The sequence below is a fragment of the Protopterus annectens genome, chromosome 17.part0 (genome assembly GCF_019279795.1).
Source record: "Protopterus annectens isolate FY-2018-M chromosome 17.part0, PAN1.0, whole genome shotgun sequence".
NCBI lineage: Eukaryota > Metazoa > Chordata > Ceratodontiformes > Protopteridae > Protopterus > Protopterus annectens.
The window spans coordinates 13,390,919-13,418,418 of record NC_056751.1 but is presented as its reverse complement, the minus strand read 5'-3'; the positions used below and the strand labels follow the sequence as shown (position 1 = coordinate 13,418,418).

At 38.0% G+C, this 27,500-nt stretch overlaps 1 protein-coding gene across 6 annotated transcripts in view; it reads left to right on the top strand.

The window, feature by feature from the left end:
- The window catches only part of CSGALNACT1 (chondroitin sulfate N-acetylgalactosaminyltransferase 1), a 981,568-nt gene that overhangs the window by 530,863 nt on the left and 423,205 nt on the right, over nucleotides 1-27,500 (top strand). For all 6 annotated transcript variants that reach the window (XM_044059411.1, XM_044059415.1, XM_044059413.1 and 3 more), the window contains one exon: nucleotides 26,986-27,500. This exon is cut by the window's right edge and continues 394 nt beyond it. In XM_044059411.1, coding sequence (XP_043915346.1) covers nucleotides 27,258-27,500 — 243 coding nt within the window. In that variant the 5' untranslated portion in view covers nucleotides 26,986-27,257. The remainder of the gene's footprint in view (nucleotides 1-26,985) is intronic.

Below are 27,500 nucleotides of genomic sequence, written 5' to 3'. Positions count from 1 at the left end.
TAAGGCTCCTTCTTGCAAAGTGCCCTAATTCATGTAGTCTTGTATTCATTTACCCTAGTGCTTTCTTTGTACAATATTGTTATTTGCGCATCATTGTTGGGTTACTATTTTATCTTAATGCTCAAGACAAATTAAACATTTTTATCTTCACATTCCTCAATAGCTGTAATATTCTATTTCAGCTGGTTGTATTTGTATTGTATAATATTTTGTATGCATTTATGTTATATGTATTGGTAAATCCAAAATCAGGCCCATTTTTGTGGAGCTTTTTTCTGTGCCCTTGAAATTTCCTAATTAAAATGTAAAATATAATATAATATAATATGTATTATAAGTAAGCAATAATGTGTAGCAGGAAAGTATTACAGGAAAATAACAGACTGCTCAGTGGTGCAGTAAGCCTTCTCTATCCCTGGAGTTCCATTTTCCCTTTAGCATCTGCCCTGCAGTGCATTACTGCCCTTAGAAGAAGGCATTTGTATTGGTTTAGTTGAACTTATATTCATCTGCATATTGATTTTGGTATTTTTTGTGAGAGCAACTAATTTCCCTGTTTTTCACATGCATCAAACTTCATTATTCCCATATTATGCTTATTTGCTCATCAGTCGCATTTTAAAAGAAACAGTCATTTATCACATTTCTAGTACTGGATTGGCAAGGCTTTGTAAAAATGTAACCTCGAATAGGCAGTCCACGTAACGTTAAGGACTATTTGAATTAGAACTGGGCAGCAGATATTCATTCAGTCCTTCATTGCCGCTGCTTTTACATTTAAGTAACCAGTATTCAAAAACAATCAAGTAGATCTGTTAAACTTACATTGGTAATAGTCAACATTACATAAAGACAAGCTTACTGTGTAGTAATCAAACAATACGCAGGAGACAGAGACAGAGATTTGTAGGAAGATTTACTTAGCTAGGTTTAAACATGTTAGATTTAATTTGCAGGTGGAGACTGCATCCAGTATCTCTGACACAGATTACTGAACTATAATCTCCATGCCATAACAAAGTATATGGGGCAAGGATGTGGTGTCACCCACAGCCTTCACCTTCAAACTGAATGGTACAGCCATGCTTTTTGGCTAGAGTGAGGTCTACACTGCACATTCCAGCTGGTGTGGGGTCTGCACTGCACATTCTAGATGGTGTGGGGTCTGCACTGCACATTCTAGATGGTGTGGGGTCTGCACTGCACATTCTAGATGGTGTGGGGTCTGCACTGCACTTCACTAATGGTGTCTTAAATTGTTATCTACATCTTTTAGCAGTGAAGAAGCACTCAATCCTCTAGCATAGTAGGACTGTGCTTCATATGGACTTGCTGGTATTGTGACAGCCTAGCCTTTCTTGTGGCACCTTCTGTCTATCAGTGCCAGACTCCATGAGATGGGCACTATACCATTCATGATTTTGTTGCTGCCATCTTTTGTGCACTATGAAATGTTACAGTATACTTCTATCTGTCTTCCTGTGTGTTACATTACTTTATACTGAGGCTTTTAGGGGAAATGCAGCACTTATTTGCCAAGAGGCTCTTGTTAGTCCAGCTGTGTTACCAGCATAGTAGCCTGGAGGTCTTGGACTCAGTGCCTAGCAGTTGGAATAGAGGATTAAGGAGCTGTTAACTAAGTGTTTCCTATGATCCAGCAGTGCAAGGTTTGATTCCCTCAGCCTCCATTGCCTCTGTGACTCTGAGCAAGTCACTAAACCAGACACAACTCCTGGGCTATGTCTGAAAAAGGTCCATGTGCATCAGTGCTGGACCCCCAAAAACTTCTGTGTGAATTGGAACCAAATTTTTGGTTTGTGATTAGAACAAACATCAAAAGAGACTAGGAAAGAGATTCTAGACTGTGACACAGAAGCAGTATGGGGGCCTTTCTCTCAATGGTCCCGGCAGGTGTGAGATTTACAGATAGAAGTGCTTGCCAGTCAATAAGTGCTTAATGAGCCACTAAGGAAAGTGTAATGTGTACAGAGACATAGGGCATTAAGTTGACTGTGTCTGCCAAGCTGGGACTCTGCACTTAGGCTGGGGGGAAGAGCAGAAATCCTGAAGGCTAAGTGGGGTACACATAAGGGCTGTTTGTCCGCCCATAGTAGAGTTGGTACTATAGGTACCAGGTCCACAAAAATTGAGATGCAGGAGCACACAGTAGAGGTGATTTGCACAGCCATGAGATATAGCACAACATAAGTGTCAGGGCAACATAAACAAGAATACAAGAGCACATGGAAGAGGCATCCTCTGTGCCTTTTTAAAATGCAGCACCTTGAGCATTTGAGGCAACGTCTTGAAGGCAGTAAGGGTGCACAGCAGTGATGTGTATATCCTTCAGTATTGTAACACCAGCAATGCTTGTGACACAGTAATGTCATACAGGAACAAGGGCATTAGATGTCCCTTCAGAAAAAAAAAACACTCGAGTTACACAACCAGGACATATAATGGCACTAGGCATCTGGAATATACAGCCTAAGGCTTCTGGCATTTAAGCCCTATGTTTGAGCATGTTTCTGCTTGTTTGCACATCATCCAGCACCTCTGCTTCTTAGCCAGACAGATAAATTTAACGGTTTTTCCCTTAGATATAGCTGTAGCACATTATTGTAGCCTTCATCCTTATTACTTTCTCTGTCAAAGAAATACTACTAGTGAGCTGTAATCTATTAAACTACCAGCAACCCCCCCCACCAGCAGAAATATACATCCACTAAGCTCCTCCTTGATCGATCCTGAAACGTCACCCTTTGTGACAACAGTCTTCAACCTAGCATTATGGACAGTTGGCTTACCCTTGTTTCTCCTGCCAACCTTGTTGACTTGGGTCTCCTGAGGTAGCGTAGCAATTGCCTCGTGTACACAGACAACTCTCTACTAATAACTCACTCTAGCGCAGAGTGTGAGAGATGTATCTACACCAGGAATCTTGACTTCCTACGCTCTTGCATTCAAAACAGTAACACTGAAGAGGTTGTCAACCCACCCACTACTACTCATGCACATAGTACCACTACTCATAAACATAGAACGCATCAAACACAAAAATTAACATATGCAGAAGGTCTCTCAAAGAACTTACTGAAACACCGGAGACCTCAAAAAATACTAACACAGTTTCCACAGCACCCATGACACATAGTAGCACCAGTGTCTCACCTACCAAGCCCATAAGGTGTAAACCTCAAAAACAAACATGTTCTTATCATTGGAGACTCAGTAGTGAGACACATGGATGTCCAACTCTCTAGGTTAAACAAGGAGAAAGTCACAGTCACCTGCCTGTCCGGTGTCAGGATTCATCAGATTATGCATGCACTCAGGTCTCTCAGCAACATGTATCATTATGACTCTATCATAGTTCATGTTGGAGTGAATGACCTGAGATGTACCTCACTGGACTACATGAAGAGAGACATGATTCAGCTCTCTGAGTATGTGTCCTAGGCAGGAATGTCCTTAACCTTGAGAAGCATACTACCCTCACCTAGAATGATGCTACAATATAAAAAAAAATGATTTCAATAACTGGCTTAGTTTGTGGTGTCATTCAAATGGGATTCAGATCCTGTCAGCCTGGGAAGCCATGCTTGACAAAGCTCACCACTTTGCTAGAGATGGTTTGCACCTGGCACCTCTAATCTTTTGGTTGTTGGCAAAGGCTGTTGCCTCCCCCAGAGTGTTTTTTTTAGGCAAGGTCTCAAACAAAATTACCAATGTGAAATTTGCCAGAAATAACAAAGTAAGGATGATGCTGCTGCATTTAGGAGCTTAAACTAAAAAATGCACACCCTGGAAGCACATCTCTGAGAATACCCCAGCCTTGCAAAGCTGCAATTCCTTCCACACCTTCAAACCACAAAGCAAACGTGTGACAACCAAAGGATGCAGTGTTTCTATCGATATTATAGATAAATTCACCTCTGGTCTGCTTAGACAGGACAACTCCATGGAGTTACTCCAAGTTCAGATTATGGTGGATAAGACCCCCATTCAAGTCATAACCAGTTATAGTCCCCCCCCCCCTCCATGGATCATGATGAGCATGAAGCCTACTTGACCAAATTGGAGACAATCCAGATATTACTGAACACTCTGATTGTGGAAGATTTCAATTATCCCACCATCAACTGGGAAACCTACGCTAGCCCTAACTTGCTAGTGCAAAGGTTCCTTGACTTTGTCAGATCAAATGCCCTGGAACAAATTGTTCATACCCGACAGGATGAACAAACATTAGATCTGGTCCTCACTAACATGTCAAACAGATGCACTGCCACAACTGTCAGACCCTTGTTGGATAAATCTGATCATAAATCAGTCACCTTTGAGCTAGCACTAAAACCAGAACTCACAAAGGGTGAAATTAGACTAAAAAACTTCACCAAAGCAAACTATACCATCCTAGATGAAGGTATAAATGCATTCCAAGCCCACTCCCAGCTGGAAGTGGTAACTACACCGAAGCTTAGACTAAAGCCCTGTACAATCACTTGCATGAATGTATAGACTCTACTGTACCAGAAAGAATCAAAGCCAGAGCCCCAAGTAAAACAAGCCACCATGGTGGACATCCAGCATCAACAAACTTTACAATAAATGCAAAAAGTTTGCTGTCCAAGCAAACAAAGGCAAGGTCCCAACAATGGAAGAGCACCCTCCACAGCCCCAACAGGCAAATAAGACAACTTATCAAGTCCTCTAAGGGCTTCTTTGAGAAATACTTAGTATCACTGCCAAGAATAACCATAAGGCCTTTTACAGCTATGTAAATAGGCTAAAAGGTAGGACCCAATCATGTGCAGAACTAGTGACCAATGGTATCACACACACTGACCCCACAGAGATAGCAAACCTGCTAGCGGATAAGTTTGGTGAAAGTTTCACTCACTTATCCCCTACAAGCTTATCACAAACCATCCCCCAAACTCCCCACCCCCCACCCTACATATCTGAAGAGCAGGTCAGCAAAGCCTTGTCCAAGCCAAAGTAACAGCCTCTATGGGACCAGGTGGCATAGCAGGCTGTCTTCTAAACAGGCTAAAACATGAACTAGCATCACCATTAAGTACCCTTTTCAGTCATAGCCTAACCACAGGCTTTGTTCCTGCAGAATGGAGAACAGCAACAGTTATTCCCCTCCACAAAGGTGGCCTAGCAACAGACCCAGGGAATTACAGACCCATAAGCCTGACCAGCTTCTTCTGTAAGGCCATGGAATATATCATTATGGACCTCATAAATAAAGACATAGACAACCTCTAAACCCTGGATTCAATCTAATTCTGCTTTGTCAAAGGCAGATTATGCCTGTTAAATCTGGTGGAGTTCTTCAAAAATTTGACCAGGGCCACTGACGAGGGCAAATCAGTGCACACACAACATATCTCAACTTGGCAAAAGCTTTCAACACAATCCTACACTCAGGCATTACTGATAAACTTAGCAAACTGAATGTAACACCCTTTGTTGTAAATGAGTTGCCAACTGGCTCACAAACCGGACACACACTATCAAAGTGGGTGACACCACATCAACCAGCAGACCTGTCACCAGTGGGGTGCCACCGGTTCAGTGCTGGGGCCCCTACTGTTTGCTATGTTGCTATGTACTTGTCAGAAGTTCAGGTCAAAACTAAAGGGTTGTGGCTGATCAAGTTCGCAGATGACTGCAAATGGGGCGCAATTATTGAATCTCCAAATAATGTCAGTATACTCCAGGAGCGTCTTATGCAGAACAACTGGTGTCTTAGTCACGGTCTCAAGCTGAATCATTCTTTTCAGCATAAAGAATATCACTTCACACTATCAAATCAACAACAATACCCTAAGTACCCATGAAGTGGTAAGGGATCTGGGTTCAGAAGTAGACTGCAACCTTAACTTCAACCACCATGTGTCTACTGTAGTAAGGAAGGCTTTCTAAGTAGCCCACTTAATTAGTAAAGGCATCACCTCAAGAGCAAAAGAGGTTATAAACCCTCTGTATTCTGCAATAATCCAGGCCATAATTGAGTATAATGCCCCATTCGGCATGTACTGTACAAAGCACCTGCAGCAATTGGAGAGACCTCAGAGGTTTGATCCAGGGACTCCAGTATGTGCCTTACACATACTGACTAAAGTCCCTGTCACTATATTATGTATCGTATAGACTTCTTAGGGGAGACGTATGCCTGGCTTACAGAGCAATCTTAGACCCAAACCTAATGAACTTGCTGCATATCCATAAATCAAACGAGACTAGAGCTACCTGCTCCAGGGACCTAAATATGGCCTGCAACTTAAATAGGACATGCTGGAGGGACAGACTTGTCTCCCAGTGAGTGCCACATCTTTGGAATAGGCTACCAGTTCATATGGAACAGAGCACCTCTATGACACTTTTTAAGAGGAACCTGGATGAGTGGATGTGGCACCATAAATTCTTACTGGGGATAGCACCCGCAACCCTCCTGGAAATGGTCAGTCATTACTAAATGTGTTCTTGGGTAGTGACTAGCATTTTTATGGTATTACATTGGGATGAGATGTCTAGGGTTGAAATGACCTCTGGGTTGATAGCCTAGTAATCTCCTATGATCCTATGCAGTGAGTACAGGCTGTGCACTGACACACACAGCAGGGTACTGTCAAATGAAAAGTGGATAGTAGCACTTTATTGCAAATAGCATTGACTCACTGTGTACTCAAAGCAGAAGTGGGTACATAGGATGCCAGTCCATATTTCTTCAGTTTTGTAGGCTACACAACATGGGCTGACTATTTGCACACCAGTGCACAACAACTAGATTAGTACAAGGTCACCTTCAGATGTAAAGCAGGGTTAGGGAGAAATCAGTGGTCTATAGTCACAGAGTACAGAGCTGACTGTATTCTATATGGGCAGTGAGCAGAACTTGGTGTAATTCACAATATGAGTCATTGGGATTAATGGGACATGTAATAACACTGTAGACATAGCCTACAGAAGCACATTCACACATACATATGGATGCTTAACACTGTGTGCACATGTCTGTGCATGTGTATTTCCTTACTTTTATTCATGATGAACAGTGTGGATCAACACTAATATCCATATATCTTGTGGTGGTGAGGTGGTATAATTTAGAAATATTTGCAATGCATTCTCCTCCATACTTATTCCGAATTAACCATCAGTTATATTCCGTTAGGTCTTTGCACACTATGGGTTGTAATACTAACCTACAATGCAGAAGATCCTTACTTGCCTGGCTTGAATGCATACTGTGCATGGAGAGCATGATTCCCTTCTGCTGCAGCTGCGTAAGTGCTGTGCACTGGGCAGTAGTAGCAATTACTCCTGTAGCTTCAACATTGTACATATATGTGGCTTGTTACATTTTCATTTCTCTGTTTCTGGATTGCCTATTGTTGTATGTGCAGATGTTGTCACTAATCTTTTATTAACACCATCGGTGTCTATACAACATATGTCCAGACAGTGACTTCTGTCTGATCAGTAGCATTTTTTTTGCACTGTTCAGCTGTTAATACTGAAGTCTGTCTGAGGTGCCTGAGCTGCCTGTCTTTGAGCTGCATAGTCACTGTAATGCATGTACCATATCTGCTCTGAAGATCTGTTGCAGCATTACCTATAAATCCTACTTGGTCTTTTACAAGCTCACTTGCCCTAGCCAGTGAATACAGATGGGAACTACAGTAAAATGCTTGTTTAAATGTTATTACCATATAATGTTAATCATATGTTATATATATATATATATATATATATATATATATATATATAAAATGCTATATACTGTTAATTATGTAATTGACAACAATAATAATTAATAATTATAATAATGTTAATACATTACTGTACATTTTACATGATAGGTTAAAGTCCGGCTTGTGTGGGTATTGATAATTCCATACCATTCTTCAAAACTTGTATGAAATCTGCCTTAACATGCTTTGCCATATATTAGAGAGCTCCATTTGTATTGCATTATATCTAGCAAAATATTATTGACACAATTTTCTCTCCATCTCTGTTTATTTTTCACTTGAGTAATTATATCCTTAGAGAAATAATCCACATACTCCGAACACATGTGCCAGTCCGTTTTGCAAACAATTTTAACAGTAGGAAACATTCAAAATACCGATATCGTATTTTTCACACCTATTAATATAAATAGTGCTAAAAATGTTATATTTTCCAGGTACCAGAATAGAATAACTATTTCTAATGCAATGCTCTCCAAATCTGATCTGTGTATCTACTTGTTTTGAAAATAAAAACTCAATACCAAGTATTTTTTATTTTCAATTCCTTTTTTAGGCAATGTTTTTCTCATGTAATCATTTTGTGGTTATTTTGCTGCCCATTGTTATAAGGAGGTAAAACAAAGGAAACAATCTGCATATCCCTGAGGTACTTTTATCTGTGAACAATGACTGAATTCAGATATAAATAATTCTTTATTTTTTGTACATTTCTTTACATTTTTGTCCTGACATATCTACAGATTTGTAAGATTACATGAACCATATTTTCAGTGTCAAAACTGCTAGACCACAAAAGGTAAGAGTTCCTGGGCCTTCCTCCTTTTCTTCTTTCAATGTTCTTTGTATCATTGTATTGTTTGTTGATATACCGTAAAAGAAAGGCCTTACAGTTTATACCACAGTTCATACATGTAAGAATAAGGGAGGCATGCCATCTCACTCGACTGAGACAGATACAATACAGTTCACACACACACACACACACACACACACACACGCGCGCGCGCGCGTGCCTTGTATGTATCTGTGACCTCTGGAATGGAGTGAAAACAAATTGGTCCTGCAATACTCAACTTTCATCTTTTCTATCCTTTCTACTTTTCTATAGTTAGAGTAGTTGAATGGAGTATGACTCAAAGAAGATGACAACTGAAACATTTAAATATTCTGTATAAGATTTGTAAGAAAATATATCAAAAACTTACTGAAAAAATACTGAAGAGTTTCTATTAATGGAATCTCAATGTAGTCCAAGTATGATGTTAAAAAAATAATTAGTTCATCCTAACCATTAAAAGAAGTCAATACTCATCCAAGTTTAGGGCCAGGTAACTTCAGAGAGACAGGAAAACACTCAGATAAATTTTAACTAAAGCTGTATTGGGGACAATGGAAGAGAATACTTATAAGTTTAGCAATAGGAAAAGGTTCCCTTCCAGACAGAAAAAAGAAGTCTCATATGAACTTTTGCATCAGTGAATCACTGATGATGTGGTACGTGGTTCATTCCAGCCTGCAGAATAAACCATCATATCAGCAAATTATTGTTCATTTTGTGGTCAGTTCTACTGCATAGATTGTTACCGATAATGTGCTTTAGACTAATGGAACAATTAATACTCCACTACTGGTACCTTTATTGGCAAAGCTCAATTTTTATGGTGAAAAATGTTTTGACTTACAGTGGTAGAAAAAACAGCAATACAAGCAAATACATACATACATACATGCATGCATGCATACATACATACACACAGATGTGTGTGCATGCACGCACACACACACACACACACACACACACACACACACACACACACACACACACACATATGAATAGATTGAAATTATGTAATAAGAATTTACAATCTAAGCAGTAAACTACAATGCAAGTAAAGAATAACTGTAAATAGCACATGTCCTTGTTTAAAATATTTTCCAGAGCAATGGGCCTGATATCTTACTCTGTATCCTGTACTCGGTAAAAGTAGATGTTTTATAAAACTGGCTAAAAATGTAAGTTTGCATTTGAATTTCGAATAGTATTTGCTAACTTTGAAGAAATGTCCTTAGAATGTAGCAACTTCTGAAATGGATGAACTTTATCAGGATCATCAAACTGTCAGAAATAAATTACTAGGTTGTAAGCACATGTACGCCATTATTTTAAATGATGCTGTCCAATAATTGTGACTCATATTGCATAATGCCATTTAAAAATGAACATTTTCTTTAGCAGGGTAAAATATTCTTATATTTATCAATACCAGTTTTGGTATTTTACAGAATAAAAGCATTGCAGATCTAAGTGAAATGTGGTAAGAATATATACTTCTAACTTAAAATCTTTGCAGATTACTGTTTGCTTGAAATATGATATATTAATATGTGGCACACTAAAAGAAGCAAAAATGCACATTTTACCAGATCATAAATAGTTACTGAAGTTAGGTAAGAGTATTAGAGAAGCTCCAAGCATTGATTCAGCTCCTAGTCAGTGAAGATTAATTACATTTAAATAAACTGTAAATAAGGGAACTTACTGCAACAGATAAGTAACAGATAAGTAAGAGATCAGTTAAGTAATGGCTATGTTATGTGGGCTGATTAAACAGGTAAAACCACTGAAAAAAGGAATGTAGTTTTACAAGGAAGGATTAAAGAAAAACTGAAAGAACAAGTGATTCATTTACAAAGCAAGCATTTTGATATGAATGCAGTAGGAGGAGAGTATTTTAAGGAAACATTAGAAGCTAAATGACATTTTGTATCGTGTTGTGTATTACATCTGGCAGTTTGTGCAGAAGATTAAGACAATGAGCTGTTCTTAAGTTCTAGGGTCAGATTCCCTCGGTATATTAGTGCATACTGTATGACTCTAAGCAAATCAGTTAACCAGATACTTCTCCTGGGCCGAGTCTGAAAAAAAAATTTTGTGGATTAGTGTTCTACCTTTGTTAACAAACATGAGTAAAATAAAATAAAAATATCACAAGTCAAATAACTTAATAGATCTAAGAGGGAAGTATTCAGTACAAAAATATTTCTGGGACAGTATTCACCAAAGTGTTAAAGATTCTGAACTGATACATTACAGAAATCATTTGGTACCCCTAGCTAACTGGGTATTGGAAGCCTAGACATATAATCTTTAAAGTCATTGCACAAAACACTCAATAGCTATATCTATAGAAACTGATAAACTAAGTGTATTGTGCATGAAAAGTCTAGAATTAAATTAATGGAAGAGATTTAGTCTTGGTGTACAATTAGAGGCATAGCAACATGTTCAACAATAATTTAGGCCACAGAGCTGCTATTAGTGACCTAACCAGAATGCCTAAAAGTAGTTTGATGTGGTAGAAGATGGCCATTTTAGACAGTGACAGGGCCAGAACATTTTCTCTAGTCCATGGTGGAAGAAGACAGGCCTTGGAATGCCCCCCAAGATAAATGAAGAGAAAAAGAGGAAGTATAAACAGAGGGATACTTGTCACAACTGATATTATCAGTAGGTCTCTAAAGGGAAAGAAGGGAAAATATGTGCAAAGTGTAAAAAAACAGGCTCAGGAAGAGAAAGATGGGCAGATAATGGAGAGAAGTTGAAAATCTGCAAGGCTGGAAAAGTGATTCAGAAAGAAAGGGGAGATGGGAGGGGAAGATGAAAAAGACTGAAAAGGAGAAAATGTCAGTGGAGGGCAGAAAGAGAATTTTTAGCAGTAAGGCCTACTGCAGGCTAACACTTCCAAAGGAAATCAATCAGTGTATAAACGACCTCCTAAGAAAACTTATGTCTAGGCTCACTCAAATATCATTTACACAGAAATGACTGAAATCTATCATTTTATTTATTTATTTTTCGATAGCCCCTTTCTGTACACTGATTTGTCACTGAGAAAAGAATGGAAAATGTAAGAACCACAGTAACATTTTCCTATTCAGCTTGTGGCTGGTAAACATGTACACTGCATCCAGCAAGTTCTAACACTTTTATTTGGCAGCAGTAATCATATGATGATCTTGTGCTTTCATGTACAAAATGCCTCCGCACCACTTGTTTTTGTGCACATCTCTAATGCCTGATGGTGAGGGAAGTGAAAGAAAAAAAACAATAACTACTACAATAATATAGTCATTTCAACATGTTGCTGTTGAATGCGTATATTCACCCTAAACGTGCAGTTTCACAGCTCTGCGCTAAAATCAGAGACAATTGAGAGACTGGGGCTTACCTCAATAAAAACAAAGAAAGACAAAATAATTCTGACAATGCTGTCATTAGCATTGGTTGTGCTTTATATGTTCTCCTCATCTCCCTTTCTCTAATGGAGCAGGTTCTTCTCCCTCTGTGGAAGCAATGCAAATGCAAGAACTCTGAAGTAAAGGAAATAATGCACCTCTCACCCTAAAAATGAGCTGCAAATCTTTTTATAAAAGAATTGCCCAACTGCAACATCTAGAAATAGTTATCTCTCATGTAAAATATTTAAATCCTCTTCCTTTTCAGAACTGCAGCATGTGGCACCACCCTCTCTGTTATTCCAGCCAATTACAATGCTTGGATATGCATACCAGTCCTTATAGAAAACACTCTCAGCCTGCAGGTCCAGTCAGAGTCAGCAGATACTGAGGACAGCAACAACTTGCAGTTGTGGCTTGGCTCATTCTGAATGCTTTAATTTGCTGGATCCTGAGCCCAAGCTGAGCTTACCCTCGGGCTCATGCTAAGCTAGAGCCGGTTCTGGCCTGCACATCTCTAGGAAAGTCACACAGAACTTGGAATTAGCCAGACTCAGGTGAAACATTGTTATATAATAGAGGGGCTATCTTATTCTTGGGGACTGCCAGATGACAAAAACAAAAACAAAAAAATATTTTGCGAATCTTACAGGAAAAGATGCTGCAGTTGAAGCAAACAAGTGGTCTGTTTTGTGTTTATTTTTCCTGACGTATGTATGCAAGCAGTTTGACACATCTTCTTTCACACATGTATATATTGACATTTCTTGAAAAAAAATTGTAACATATTAAGAGAAGACCATACCTGGAAAGCAAAGACTAAGAGGGGGGATTGTCAGATGCATGCTCTGCTACTATGAAATGCATGCATCTGAGTTGCCTGCAGTGACTGCAGTTAAGTAATGTTGCTGTTGTCTGCTGAATCACATGGGAAGAAAGCTCCGTATAATATATATTCACCAACTTAGGACTGTAAACTACAGATGAAAATGACAGAGTTTACTTACAGGGCCTGTTACACAGAGACTTTTTAGTACAAAAAAGAAGTCTGAAGCAAGTACACTAAATCTAGGATGTAATATCCTCAGACTCCAATAGTCGTAGTAACTGCATGTACATGATAAAATGTCATGAAATTCTGAAAGTACTGTTACTGGACAGGTGTGCTTGCATGATGTAGGTATAGAACTTAGTCCAGCTCTAGGTAACATTGTATTATCAAAACAACAATAAGTAGAAAGGGACAAGAACCACAATCATCTGACACTAAGTGAAGGATTAAACCAATGAGACAGGAGAACAAGACGCCTTTCTAAAGTGAAGAGTAAGCCTAGCACATGAATCTGTTCCTGTTGACATTAAATGAAAATGAAAAGTATTTTGAAAGAAGGAATAAACAACAATAGCTCGTTGTCTGAAGTTACTGATAGTATTAGGAATGTTAACTTTGAGACCATTAGAACCGTAGAGAGTGACAACCTATCATAACCTCCAGTGTTAGTAGGAAAAGCATGTGTAGGACAGATATTAGTAATTGAGGGCCCACTGATTAGCAGTTTGAGACATATGGTCCCAATAACAGCTTGAAATAAATCACATTTTCATCTTTATTGGTACTAGAACAGTAAACATTAAAGAAGTGATTATAAAGTTAAATACTACACTAGTAAGGAGTAGTATTGTTGTGATACTGATTGGTGCATATAATCTAGGGAGAACACCAAGTGAGGTGCTTTGGAAGAAGCAAGGGTTCTGATTAGATGGGTTCTTGAAAATGGAATAAAAATGGCATTTAATGGAATCTGTCTTTAGACAAAAGCATAGGTAGGCCACCTATCTGACTAATGAATTGTGCTGCTTGTGTTTATACAAGGGTTTGAATTACATTTCCTTGTGGGATGAAATAGTGTTAAAAAATGCATTTTATGTAAGGGCCTTCAGTCATATTGGTCATTAGGGTAACAAATGTTATGCCAAAATACTATAAAAAAAAAGTGAACATTTTGGACATCATCCTCTGATAATTCTTTTCTCTCTGTCTTATGAGAAAAAACAAATGTGGTTATTTTTTTGACTAATGATATAAGCTTTAATGAGAATCTCTGTGATCTCCAGAGTAGGGCCTGTGCTGATATCTCTAAGTAAATAAGCATGGTTTAACCACAAGAATAAACCCATGATTCTGATGGAATAACATGGTATTCTATTTATAGCGATAAACATTCTGGTGGAATGTATCTGTTTATGTACATGATTTCCTCAGGCCTTCCACTGGGACAAATAGTCAAATGGAAGAGTTGACAATTGTTTATTGTTAATAGTTGTCAGCAGTCCTTGGATATTGTAGGCTTCTATTAGATCTCTAGCTTATTAAGGAAAGATTGAAAAAAGTAGCATTTAGATGTTGAGTCATTAAAAAAAAGCAGGGCAGCTCTCTTGGCTTGAGATTTAAATTAACTTAAAATTTGTTGGGAGACATCATGTTCTCAATGCTTAACAGAGCTAACTGAATTTTCCTCCTTGGTTGGTATCTCACTTTATTATATTGCTCTCAATTTTTGACAGATTGAAATTTATTAAAAGGTGATCAGTAGTGATGTTTCTTTCATAACAGTTTTTGAATTTTTCTGATGTAGCACCCAGGTTAACTTACTCTGAAATACATAGTGATGCGGTTACTGATAATTTCTTCCATTAGCTTATAAAATCATGCCTCCTGTCTCACTATTGAACTGCACTGATACTTTAGAGTAATCAGAATTTTATCTTTTGCCACAAGCAGCTGCGTAAATGCATTCTTTGCAGTATGTTCAGCACACCACCACATCACTATAGTGGTTCATAGACAGGGATCACAGTAATAACATGCAGTATACAGAGGACTGCCCTGTTCTATGAATGGTGCACAGGTGAACATAGAGCCCAGTGGTTTACTGTGAATGCTGGTGTTACAGATGTGGTGATCATGCTGCATAGAACAGCAGCAGAGGTGCCAGAAAATTCTGAATGCTAGAGGGGTGGAGATCTATACTGACATTTAGCGACCTGAAAAGGGCATTTTTATAATTCTTTTTAAGTATTTACTATGACAAAAGAAGCACATACAAGGCAAGTGTTGCATATACTGTGTACTATAGTTGTAGTAAGACTAATTTCACAGAGATTCATATCAAAATTATAAATGAAGTTACTGCTTTTCTTCACCCTATTCCAAGTGTGAATGGGATGCATACTTTTACCTGAATGCATGGCCTTTGAGTGCACTGCCCAAACAGACATCCTGTATACCAGAAATATGGATGATTACTGGAAGGAGGGGATAAACAGGCAACATTAAACACTAGCTTTTTTCTGGTATTTTGGGCATTGCAATACTAGTGAAGATAGTGCAGCTATTCCCAAATTCACAATGAGAAGTATTCAGTGAGCTGTCAGGACTATAGATAGGGTCCATGTTTCTGCTTTATTTGATGTGTCCTAGCACTCTGGGAACAGTAAACTCTGGTTTCTGAGTTTGATTAAAAGAACACACACACACACACACACACACACACACACACACACACACACACACACACACACACACACACACACACACAGTCCTATCTAAATTTATATTTCAGTCCTACTTGTACTTTAACTGCAGAAAACAATAATGAAATATAATGCAAAATTGGATGTAAACATCTTGAATTATAGAAACAAGGCAAGCTTTGAATAATTAAAAAAATGCAACTGCAGAAACAATGCCATTATCACAGTTCTACTTGATGCCATTTGTAATAAGTAGTAATCAGCACTATTCTTTCAAAGATACTGGAGGAGTGACAGAAAAGCAATGTTCTAATACTTGTTCAACACCAGGAAACCTTTTCTAGAATCCTAAGCCTACTTGCTCTTATCATGGAACTGTTACTTGTTTTATAGTATAGTAGCTTGGGACTCTGTTTGGTCAAGAATAAGTGACTGTCTTGCAGAGTGCAGAATTTGGGCCGAGGTAATCCCTGTAGCATCTGCTATATGTCATCATAGAGGAACCCTTACCTTGCTGGATACCTGCATTAGAGTAGCCAGTTACACAAGATGGTGGCTATCTGTATAAAGGTGAGAGGAGGCTGATGATATGGGCATAACTTCTTGTAGCATGAACAGCACTGTTTTGGTGGCATTTTCTTTTTTTTTATATTGCTTGATAGTGGAGCATCAACTGTGAACCTTGAATTTTTGAAAGGGTAGGATTTATATAATTAGTCATTTTAACATACAATGTTCAAACGCAAACACACACAGAAACAGACATGCCACATACAGAGACATGCATAACTATAGGTAGTTGGGTGGAGGATCAATTTGCCTATAACATGTCTTTAGGCTGTACAAGGAAACTGGAGCACCTGACAAATACCCATGCACTGTAAGCATTTGGAAACTCTCCACAGAAGACCTCCCAGATGAGAACTGAATTGAAGAACCAAGCACTGTAAAGCAAAAATACTAACATCTTATGGCACAGTAAAAGAAAGCTTTAAGGGAAAGGTAGTTAAAACCAAGCCCCTCAACCCCCACTTTTTAGCCTCATACATTAATGCTTATATTGCTTGATTTAACTATTCTATCTGGTACAAACCCATACCGATGGGGACTGATTTTTTTTTTTTTAATTTCAGTAAATTTACAGTATGTAACCCCTTAACTGTAGACAGTTTATTCACAGAATATTGCCTGATTTTTCTCTATTTTTGCTGTTTGAATTCAAAAATGATTCAACACTTATTCATGAAAATTTCAGGGAATGGTACTGGTATATAATATAAAACTTCACCAATCTACCCTCAAAGGTAAAGGTCCAGCTACATTCTAAATTTTAGTGAAAGAATAATGTCATTTTTTATATCATAACATATATATATATATATATATATATATATATATATATATATATTTTTTTTTAGGTCTAAAATTGTACCAACATCATACATTTATGTTTTGATAGATTTTCTGTATTTTACTCTGAATAAAACTGACAAGTCACATCTTCCTTTTCAGTTGATTATTTTGGAAACGTTGCAGTCTAGAAATTTATAAAGGTCATGCTAGCCTGAATTCCATCCTAATTTCAAATGACAGTATCTGTCTATTACATCTGAATATTATGAAATTTTAAGGGCGTGGCCTCTTGATAATCCCACTTTTTTATATAGTGTAACATCTTTTTGGAAACAATAATATAAGCTCAAATATGGACATACCTCAAAGAGCATGTAACATATGTGTAGTCAGCAATAACATAAAAAAATGAGTCAAAATGTTACCTTTTCATATTGTTTTAATTTCATAAGGACACACCAATAATATGATTCAGATATATAATGAGTGTGTCAGCTTCAAAAATGCAAAATATACATTTTTCTGAAATAAATAGCAAAACTACAGCATACAAATGGCTATATAAGACTACTGATGGCACCTAGCAATAAAGAATGATTTCTCTATATTCATAAGAAGTATGATAGCAAATTTTACAGAATGATATATCATGAAACTCAAATAAAAATTCACTTAGCCAATGGTTTCAAATGTAAACGCACATTTATAACTGTATAATTGTGTGGCAGTTTACTGCCTATGTATCTAAATTGGGGGGAAGGATTGCATGTCCAGTGACAAATGTCTTCTATATTAAAAAATAAATAAGTAGGAGTCTTGCTTTTTAAGGTATAGTCTACTCATTAAAGAGGTATTTAAGGCCATTACTGTACTCACTGTATTGAGCAGAAGTTCACAGTGCCTACAATAAAACAGAGTATAATGAAAAATAGACTGTATCAGTAAATGCCTATGAACTAAAGCCACTGCCTCCATCTCTGAAAGATTATATCTTGGTCCACCTTGGAGAACTTATTATGAAACTTTCAGGTACTAACAACAGGGTGGTCAGCTAAAGAACACACTTAAGACTAAAAATGTAACATCAGAGCTTCCAATGCAGTGCACTTATAAATTTGACCCCACAGCTATATCCCTTATAAATGCGTGCCGTTTTATTCACTGCATGCCACAAAAAAATTGGAGGTGACCAAGACCTGTGAGTAAAGCCCTCAGCCAACAAAGGGTCTGAGGGAATAAAACAACCTAGGGTTAACTTACTGTACCAAATCCTAGTGTCCAGATTGTGAAACTAGGAGAAAAAGCCAAAGCATGGGTTCAAAAAGCCAACATTCATTTTGGCTCAATTGTCCAACTCAAAACAAGTACCCCTGTGTGGATACCTTGTGCAAATTGCGTTTCAAAATATTTGATTTGCTAAAAAATACAGCAAAGGCACCAGCAAAATGTTACGAACAAAATCAGCATATGCATGCACTCAAGTAATTAGGTGGACTGCACTCCTTAAATCTCAGTTCAGTTATAAGCAAAGCAAACAACCAAAACCTTAATTCTCAGTCCAGGTATGAACAAAATAAACAAGCAGCATGAGGGTGGTCACACATCAGGCACTCCGAAGCCAGGTGTTCAAATGGCATCAGGTTGACACTCTCCATCCAATAAAACTCGGCAGACGTACTTCAGTTCAAGAAGATTTTTCTGATAGCATCCAAACACTTTTTAGTGGTTCTGAAAAAGCAGTGCTGAAAACAGTTTTTTTATTGCTAAGTGCATGGAGTGTCAGTGGCAGGTAACCAGTCAAGGTGCATGGATGTGTAAAGGGCTGGAGCCTTTATGCCTATCAAATGTGACATTAAGATGGTACCTGCCCTTGGTTTTGATTTGTTGTATAACAGTAACAGTTAAGCCAATCAAATCTACAGGAAATAACTCCTTGTTTAAATATTATGTAAACCTGTACCTGATGTCATGCCCTTTTGATTTGTTGTGTAATAGTAAGCATTAAGCCAATCAAATTTACAGGAAACAACTCTTTGTTTAAATATTATGTAAGTCTGTAAATGATGTTCTCTATTAAACATTTGTGGCACTTTTGGTATTCTTCATCAGGGATGATGAAGGGTCCCTATTCTGGGGCCTTTGCCCCCCCCCTCATTATTTATGTCTTTGTCCAGATTTTTTGTTCTAAGAGGTTGAGAGGTATGTCTTGATGGAATGCAACATCAATAAGCTAAAAAATAAAAAAAATAAATAAAATGTACTTTAGGCCTGTAATAAATCAAACTGTAACAACATTAAAGACTGTCAGAAAGCTCAGCAAAAATTTGAAAGTTACCATAAGGAATATTATAATGGATCACAAATTAAAATTAGCTTCAGAATTCAAAGATAATGATAAATCCTTGCTTAAATTCATCAAACAATTAAGAAATATCACACACAGGGCATAATATATTATAGACTCTGACCATAACGGTACTGGTAATATACTTACAGATAAAATTAAGCCAACCATATACCAGAAAACAGTTATAATCTGCATGGGGCAAAAGGAGAGGCTACCCTGGATAAAAGCTGTTAGGTGGCAGAATCAGCACTACAGATATGCCATCTGGTCCCTTTAAGTGAGCGAGGCAATTACTTTTGTTGGACAGCAGGAAAGGACGGCAGTATATGTACTCATTTAAGCAGTTGTGATTGAGATTGTGTCCATTAAAATGATGTAGTATGAGTGTGTGTGTGTGTGGGTGTGTGTGTGTGTGTGTGTGTGTGTGTGTGTGTGTGTGTGTGTGTGTGTGGAACTGTGGCATGAAGCAAGTATATCTCTTTGCTACAGCTTCTGAAACATGTTTCAGATAGATAAAGAGCTATTATTTAGAAAAAAATAGCTATTTGCTCAAAATACTTTTTTTTAGTCCTTATCTCTGCAATTCTAAGGGGAGGGCACTGATTGAAGGGTTGCTGAAGGTACCAATTGGCCTAGCCACAGCTCTGCCATAAACAGGTATTACATTCCACAAATTCCTGACTCCTTCCTTCTCCAATGGTTATTATGGAACATGTTTTAACTACACTCTCCAAAGCTTAAAATACCACCTCTGTGGGCCTCAATAATATACCTGCTTATATAAACAACAGCACCCAGCATGCCCTCTCTGAACCTCTTTGAACGTTGTTCTTCTTACACAGAACCGCAGGGTATGTTCCTGAGTTACAGAAAATGGCTATCATTATGCTCCTTCATAATGGGGCTCCACTTCAGATGTGAGGAATTATAGCCCCATTAGCCTTACCAGTGCAGTCTATTAATTTACATCTGATTTTATATGCTCCAACCTAAAAAAAAAGAATGCTCTTGACCCACAACAATATGTTTTTGTCAACATATCATGTGTACTTAAGTTAGTAAACTTATTTGAGAAAGTTACTGAAGCTGTAGATAGCAGCTATGCAATTCATACAGCCTACTTGGATCTAGCCAGGACCTTTGACACTATTCTAAAATGTAGAATTTCCAGCCTCCAGTGTAGTCTCAGCTGTCAGTTAGGTCAAGGAGTTCTACTCCAGGCTAAGAAATAGCATATGCCAAGCTGCCTCAATCAGCTCCAAATAAACCATCTTGATGAAATGCAACATCAATAAGTTCTATAAAAGAAACTAAAAGCTAGTTAAGGCCTGCAATAAATCAAATTGTAATGACATTAAAGGCTCTTTCATAAAGCTCAGCAAAAATAAATGCCTACACATAGACCTTGTTGTAAGACAGATAATAAATTGTCTGATGTAGAGAACCCAAATAGTCAAAGTAGCTTGTGCCACCTCAGAAGGCAAAAGGGTGGTTCAAGGCATTCCTCACTGTGCAGCACTGGGATCCTTTCTGTTCAGTAATCACTTGTTGGATCTCCAAGTTGCTAAACAATGACTAGAAGTTGAGTGTTGTCATTCACTCCACAGCTAATACCTGCAAGGGCCAAACCATACAAATCACTACTGTATTATGAAATGGCTTCAAGATAAATGAAAAAGGTGTAGCATTGTCATGTTTGATAAACAAAACATGACAACAGCTTACATTAAACACAATATTTTACTCTGGAATGCTATGACCATCACCAGATCTTGACACCCTTGAAGATAACTTCTTATCTCTTGACCAGCATGCATAAACAGTAGTCAGGAAATCCTTCTATCTAGCCCAGTTAAAATGCAAAGATATCTCATCCAAGTCAAAAGAAGTTATCTTTCCTCTATACTGTGCCCTAAGCAAACCAGTTAAAGAATATAATTCCCCTTTTTGTTTGTGTCTTTACAAACACAACACACAACTAAAAAAACCCAGATGTTCCTAACTAAAAAGAAAACCAGACTGAAGATACTTAGTTACCAAGACAGGCATGAAACTCTATATCCCTATACTCTGTCTCATATAGACCCCTGCCCACTGATTTATGTCTACCATTTTCTTATTACTGACTCAAGCCTCCTTGATCTCTAGCCCCTCTGCAAAACAACTAGTTCCATAAACATTCAAACTAAAGATTTGAATTTCTGACAGCAAAGAAAGAAGGCATGATGGAGGGACACATTTATTACTCAGTTGATGGAGGGACACATTTATTACTCAGTTCTACCCCTTTTCTGGAATATGTTTCATGAAAAACAGACTGATAGCTTTCCTTGCTTGAAGCAAACCTTGATGATTTGATAGGTATTCTTAAATTCATCCCTATCGACTTCTCTTTCCTGGCTGGAGATAGGAGGTGTCCTATGAGGGTAGGTGTTCAGATATACATACTGTTATTTGTATACTGTGTAAATCTATAAATGTGTGCAGTGGACAACAACTTTTTCCCTTATCTTCATAATAAGACATTGCTAGCTAACTCGTGTCCTGTTACTATTCAGTCTAAGTGGTGGTTGATGTATTACTGTGACTAAATATTTCTGAGAACTGCATACTCCAAGTGCTTGAGATTGGTTTCCGTTAGCAGTGATAACAGTAGACACTACAGTATAGATATGATTTTTTTAATTTACTTTTACCAAAATGAATATGAGGAGGTGGGTCCCTGAATACCTCTCAACCTCTTAGCTGAAGAATTCTGGACATAGCCAAAAATAATGGGGTACACAATCAGAGACATTTTTAATATTACTCTAATTCACTTAAACACTTCATAGGTTTTGTGTCCATATGTATTTTCTGAAAAATAAGAAATATGAAGCTCTAATATTTGGCACTATTGACTTGTTTGTAATCTTCATTGATTTGCCAGAAAATCAAGGACAGCTAAAAATAAGAGGCAAAATTCAAAAGACATTAGGCAAAATCAGGTACAGTTGAGAGGTATTGTTCCCTGTATACCTCTCAACTTTCCACAAGAATTCTAGTAACAGAAAAATAAAAATTGGGGGGATGGCAAAATTAGGGAAATTTTTAATATTACTCTAATTCACTTTAAAAATTTACAGTACAACAGGTTTTGCATCAATAGGTAGTTTCTGAACTGTAAGTATGAAACCCTAATGTTTATCATTACTGATGTGCCTGAAATCCTCATTGATTAACCAAAAAAATGAAAAATTTCATGAAGAAAATGACAAAATATGAGAAAAAAATCAGGAACATCATGCAAATTCAGGGAAAGTTAAGAGGTATTTTTTCTGCATAAGTGCAGAGTTATGCAGCGACAGAAGGACTAGGATGCAAACACAGTCACACCTGGGTGCACATTCGTACTCGTGCACACTCACACACATTTGCAGTCATGTAGACATGCACTTGTGCACACTCACTTGCACACGTACACACTGAAGTAAGGATTGTGGTGACCCTTTTCTGAATGGACAGCAACTCACTTCCATTGCATTTTTTTAATAATACAGCTGAGCCAGAAGCCAAGGGCACATCCATGATTTCATTTAAAGTGGGGAAGGCACATGTCCCCCCTTCCTGTGTGGCTCCAGCACCCTTGCACAACAGGGAATAGTTACATAATATGATAAATTAGTTATATATTACTAAGTAGCTGTTCCCTGCTGTGCTGTGCCTGATATCATGACAGACACTGATTCAGGAAATAAATTGTGGTATCAATAAGATCATCATCCTGTTGTTTTGTAATGTCATTAGTGGTCTGTACAGCTGCCTCTAGCCCTCCCCAGAATGTGTTGTCTCATTGTTTACTCCATGTTATTTTAATAAGCGGTTCCCCTTTAAACCACTGATGCCCTCTTCCTTCCAGTCTTTCTTCCCCTTCAGTTGAAGAGGAATTTATCATTTCGCCACTTTTCAGCAAACAGTATTTTCTGATTCTTCCTTTCATTGCCATTTCATCTTGTTCATTATACCTTTTTCTTTTTTTATACTCCAAATAATTCTCCAGCTTCCTTTTCCTTATTTACTTAGTACAGACTCCCAGTTGATAAGTACAGCTTTCTGCAGATGGCAGACAGATATATAATAACACTTTTTTCAGTTTCAGCATCATCTACATTGTAGTGTCTGAATGCTGAACTCAGATGTTGAACTTCACTCATTTTTTTAAGATTTCATTTTTCTACAAAGTTGCTTCTACAGGTTAATCATGATATAGTCTTCTTTTTGCAGAATGGGACTCTCCCAGTATATTTTTTATTTTGAGATACTGTTGTGATTTATTTTGGCCCTGTACAAGTAAAATATTTCATGTGTTAATACACCTCTTCTCCCAAGCATCATATTTTGGGACACAGAATAATTTATTTAGGTCATATTTTAGCTAGCAATGCTTCTTTCGTGTTCATTTTTATGTCAAAACTTTAATGTATTACTCACATTTATGTAATTTTAACCAATGCTAGCCAAAAATGTTGGGGGTCTCTGAGATTACTGTGTGTTGTCTTAGAAACTGCAAGGTGCTACAGGGCCAGATGACATTTTTACTTCATAAACAATGGTCTAGAAAGGCCTGTGCACTTAGAGGGATAAACAGACAATAACATACTGCTAAGAGTCAAGCTGGAGTTGAGTCAAGAGTTTACCTTGGATCTGTGAATAAAAAAAGCCAACCCAGGTTGTCTCATGTTTTGATATTATAAAGGCACTGTGCATTTCTTGCACAGCACTAACTGATTTCACTGAGTGGAATGCTTAAGTTAATCACATGTGGCTTGTCTTGACCATGGGTCTCAGATGTACAAGAGCATGAGCTGAGGTATGTCTAAAGCCAGTGCCCAACTCAGTGTTGCTATATATTTCCATCTCTAGTTGCAGGGTTGTTACTCTTAACCTGCATCCCACAGAAAGTTATAAAAAGGCTTCTGTCATTTAGGGTAGTGGAAATATTGTTTTTATTTCTCTTACAGATAGTTAAATTCATGACTTTGTGGAGGACTTGCTTGTCCAACTTAACCTGACTCCATGGTGATGTCTTCCACACAAAGGATACATCTTACCCCAGTAAGGTTTTTGACATCTTCAACAGATGATGTTGGTTTGTAAAATGTATGGTACTGAGATCCAAACTGGAAGAAGTGACAAGGAAACTGGTTGGCTTCCAGGAAATGAAGAGTGGCAGTTAAAGAAGAATTGTCTGGAGAAGAGCTGCCAGCAGGAGGGAGTTCTGTTAGGACCAGTTTTATTTAGCAGGTATGGGATAAATGTTAGATTGAGGGTTCACGGTTAAGATTACACTTATGTTGATGACAGTAAGTGTAGTCAGGTGGTCACTGATGGAGGGACACTCTCAGTGAGATCTGCTGCAGGTTATGGGGGGGGGGCTCACTAACTGATAGCTGGGATTTAGGATAAAAATGAAAGGTGATGTTTTTTGGTGGGAACGGAGTCCAGAGAAAAATGGAGACTTTAGGGTGGCCCTACAGAAGGCAGAGAACACAGTTTTTTTTAATTAATTTATTTCTTATTGCTCCACATCCCTGCAGCTGCCTATCAGATGCACCAGCTTCTCTCCTTGCTTACTGGGTTGACAAACCTACCTTAGCCTACCCTAGGCTCAACTCACCTGACATCCAGGGCTGGTGAGGAGATTAAGGATGGTGATGCATCATCATACTGCTGCCAGGGTGTGCATCCTAACTCCCTTGCCCTGCAAAAGCCTTGGGAGTTCCGTAATTGCTATTTACAAGGAGGTGCATCATGTATGCTTCTGCAGTTTCCAACCAAATAGTAAAACGCTTCCACTGTGCAGCTCACCATGTTCTTAATGCAGCTATTGTAGTATGCCGAGCCAGCCTTCCCTCATCAGGATGGGTGAACCGGCATCATTCGCTTACTTCCATTAACCCTCCATCATGTCCCTCAAGCTGCCATGCTGCTAGATGAACACTGTTTATCTGCAGCACAGTAAGGACTTTATTCTACTGCACCATATGGTCAGATGGGAGAGGGAGTAATTATTATCACCTCTAAACTGATTGGCACAAAACAGGGAGTGTATTCAAGGGATACCAAAGTAACCCTCTAATTATGCGGGGTAGGTGGGAACCCTCTCAATATATACGACACTGATAAGGTCATAGCTAGAGTACTCGGTTAAGCTGTGGCAGCCAAACATATAACCGTGGAACTAGGCTAGTAAAAAGCCTGCAATAAAACATTTTCCAAATTAAATGCGTTGAGGAGATGAAAGGAGGAAAATCACAGATCATGCGATGTGTGTATATAATAACAGAGAGAAGAGAAAGCAGCATGTCATGGGCACACTGCACTGCAGATGACAAGAGGTTCAGGAGGAGAAGAAATAAAAAGTAGGCAAGTAGAGGTAGTAATCATGGAGTCCATCTACAACAGGACCAGTTAATGACTAATGAAGGACAACTTCAGTTTTCAAAAGCAGTTATTGAGCTACAAACAAAAGGTTGCATTGATACTTGAAACACCTGGATAAAAGGATGCAGCAGAGGTAAACAAGGTACAGGGGGGACTATCTTCCACACTCTGCTGCATAGTGTTCATGAAAACCAGAGGAGCAAAACAGTATTTCCTCCTTCAATCATTTTTGGTAAGTAGTACACATTCTAAACACTGTCCAATTCCCACCTTGCAAAAAAACATTATTTCTAGTTTGTTTCCAGTTTTCTGTAGAAATAGATTCAGTAGACTTAGTCAAAACAATGATTATTACACCTTCTAACAGATTGCAGAGAGTATGTCAAAACTTTCCACCCTCTAATTGGAACTCACTAAGAGAAGAGACCACAATACACTCCTGTCAAGACTTCAGAATTATTTAACATCAGGCCAAATAAAAATATTAACTCAATTACTTACACTCAATTAACTAAACCACACACCTTCCATCTATAGTTTGTGTGCAGCTGTATTGGCTCCAACCAACTAACTCTAGTAAATCTACCAATATTAATTAAAAATTCAGCATTAAGATTCTGAAGAATGTTAACTTTGAAAATTCATATGTGGTATAAACAGCAAATGTAGTAAGAGGGACAATACTCGTCAGTGGAATAGATGGCACAGCCCACTGCAGTAAATGATAACTTCACTACATATTAATGATGTACGCGCTCTGCACATGTAAGTCTTGTATCTCTCTTTGCATGTAAGATAATGTAGAAAAATCTTGTACTAAGACTCTATACATTACTGCACTTTAATTAATTGTTCAGAAATGTCTGTTAAAATGTAATTAGAAAGGAAACAGAATCGGTCAATGGCAAAACTCATCGAGTGCAACTCATAAAAACTATGTCCTTTTCTCTGTGTAGCCTTTGAAAGGTCAAAGGATCAATCTACCTACCCAGTTAACAAATCTAAAGTAAAGAAAAAACGTTTGGTTTACTTGTGCTAACTTTAATTTTATGTCTGCTGCCCTTGATTGCATGGCCTGTGAACCTGTAAATGCCTTCCTAATTTTATCTAATGCCTGTCATTGAGTAGTTAATGTTTATATGTCTAACAGCACTGAAAAATGTAATATTGTTCTGTGTATAAGTGAACTGATACAGATTACTGTCTGAAAGAAAAATGCATGCCCTGCCCTTTTCTGGATGGAAGTTAAGGTGGTTGGTACTTTTACAGTGAGTAGAATCCTTATTCAGATATGATAATTTGTGTTTATTTTTTGTTAAGGTCAATTGATTCCTGGATCTCTCATGCTAATCAGACTAAAATGAATACAATGGGAAGACTCAGTGTCTCTGAGTTGCTATCAAATGTTTCTGCATGTCAAACATCTGGGCAAATAATCTTCAATGGCTGAAAGGAAAAACTGTCTGTGCATGTCTGATTGGGAGAATGAAGGAGTGCACTTCCCAGGAGCAGTACTAATTTCTGAATGCTGTAGAATATGGGACAGGTCGGCTAGGCACACAAGTAGCTCTGGATGGTTCCATGAATTCTGAATGAGGATGTTTCGAAGAGGGCTGCTGGCCTGGGGTTCACGGGTTATGGTCCTGTTAGTCTTTGTTTGTTGCACTGTGTCATTGATCTACATGCTGGCATGTACCCCAAAAGTAGATTATGTCCAGTCAGCATTAGCAAAAGTCAGTGGTCCGCCTGGAAAAGACAACTACCATGCCATTATTCAGGAGCATGAAGAGCAGCAAAACAACTATATCAATAGCTTGAAAAAGCAAATCGCTCAA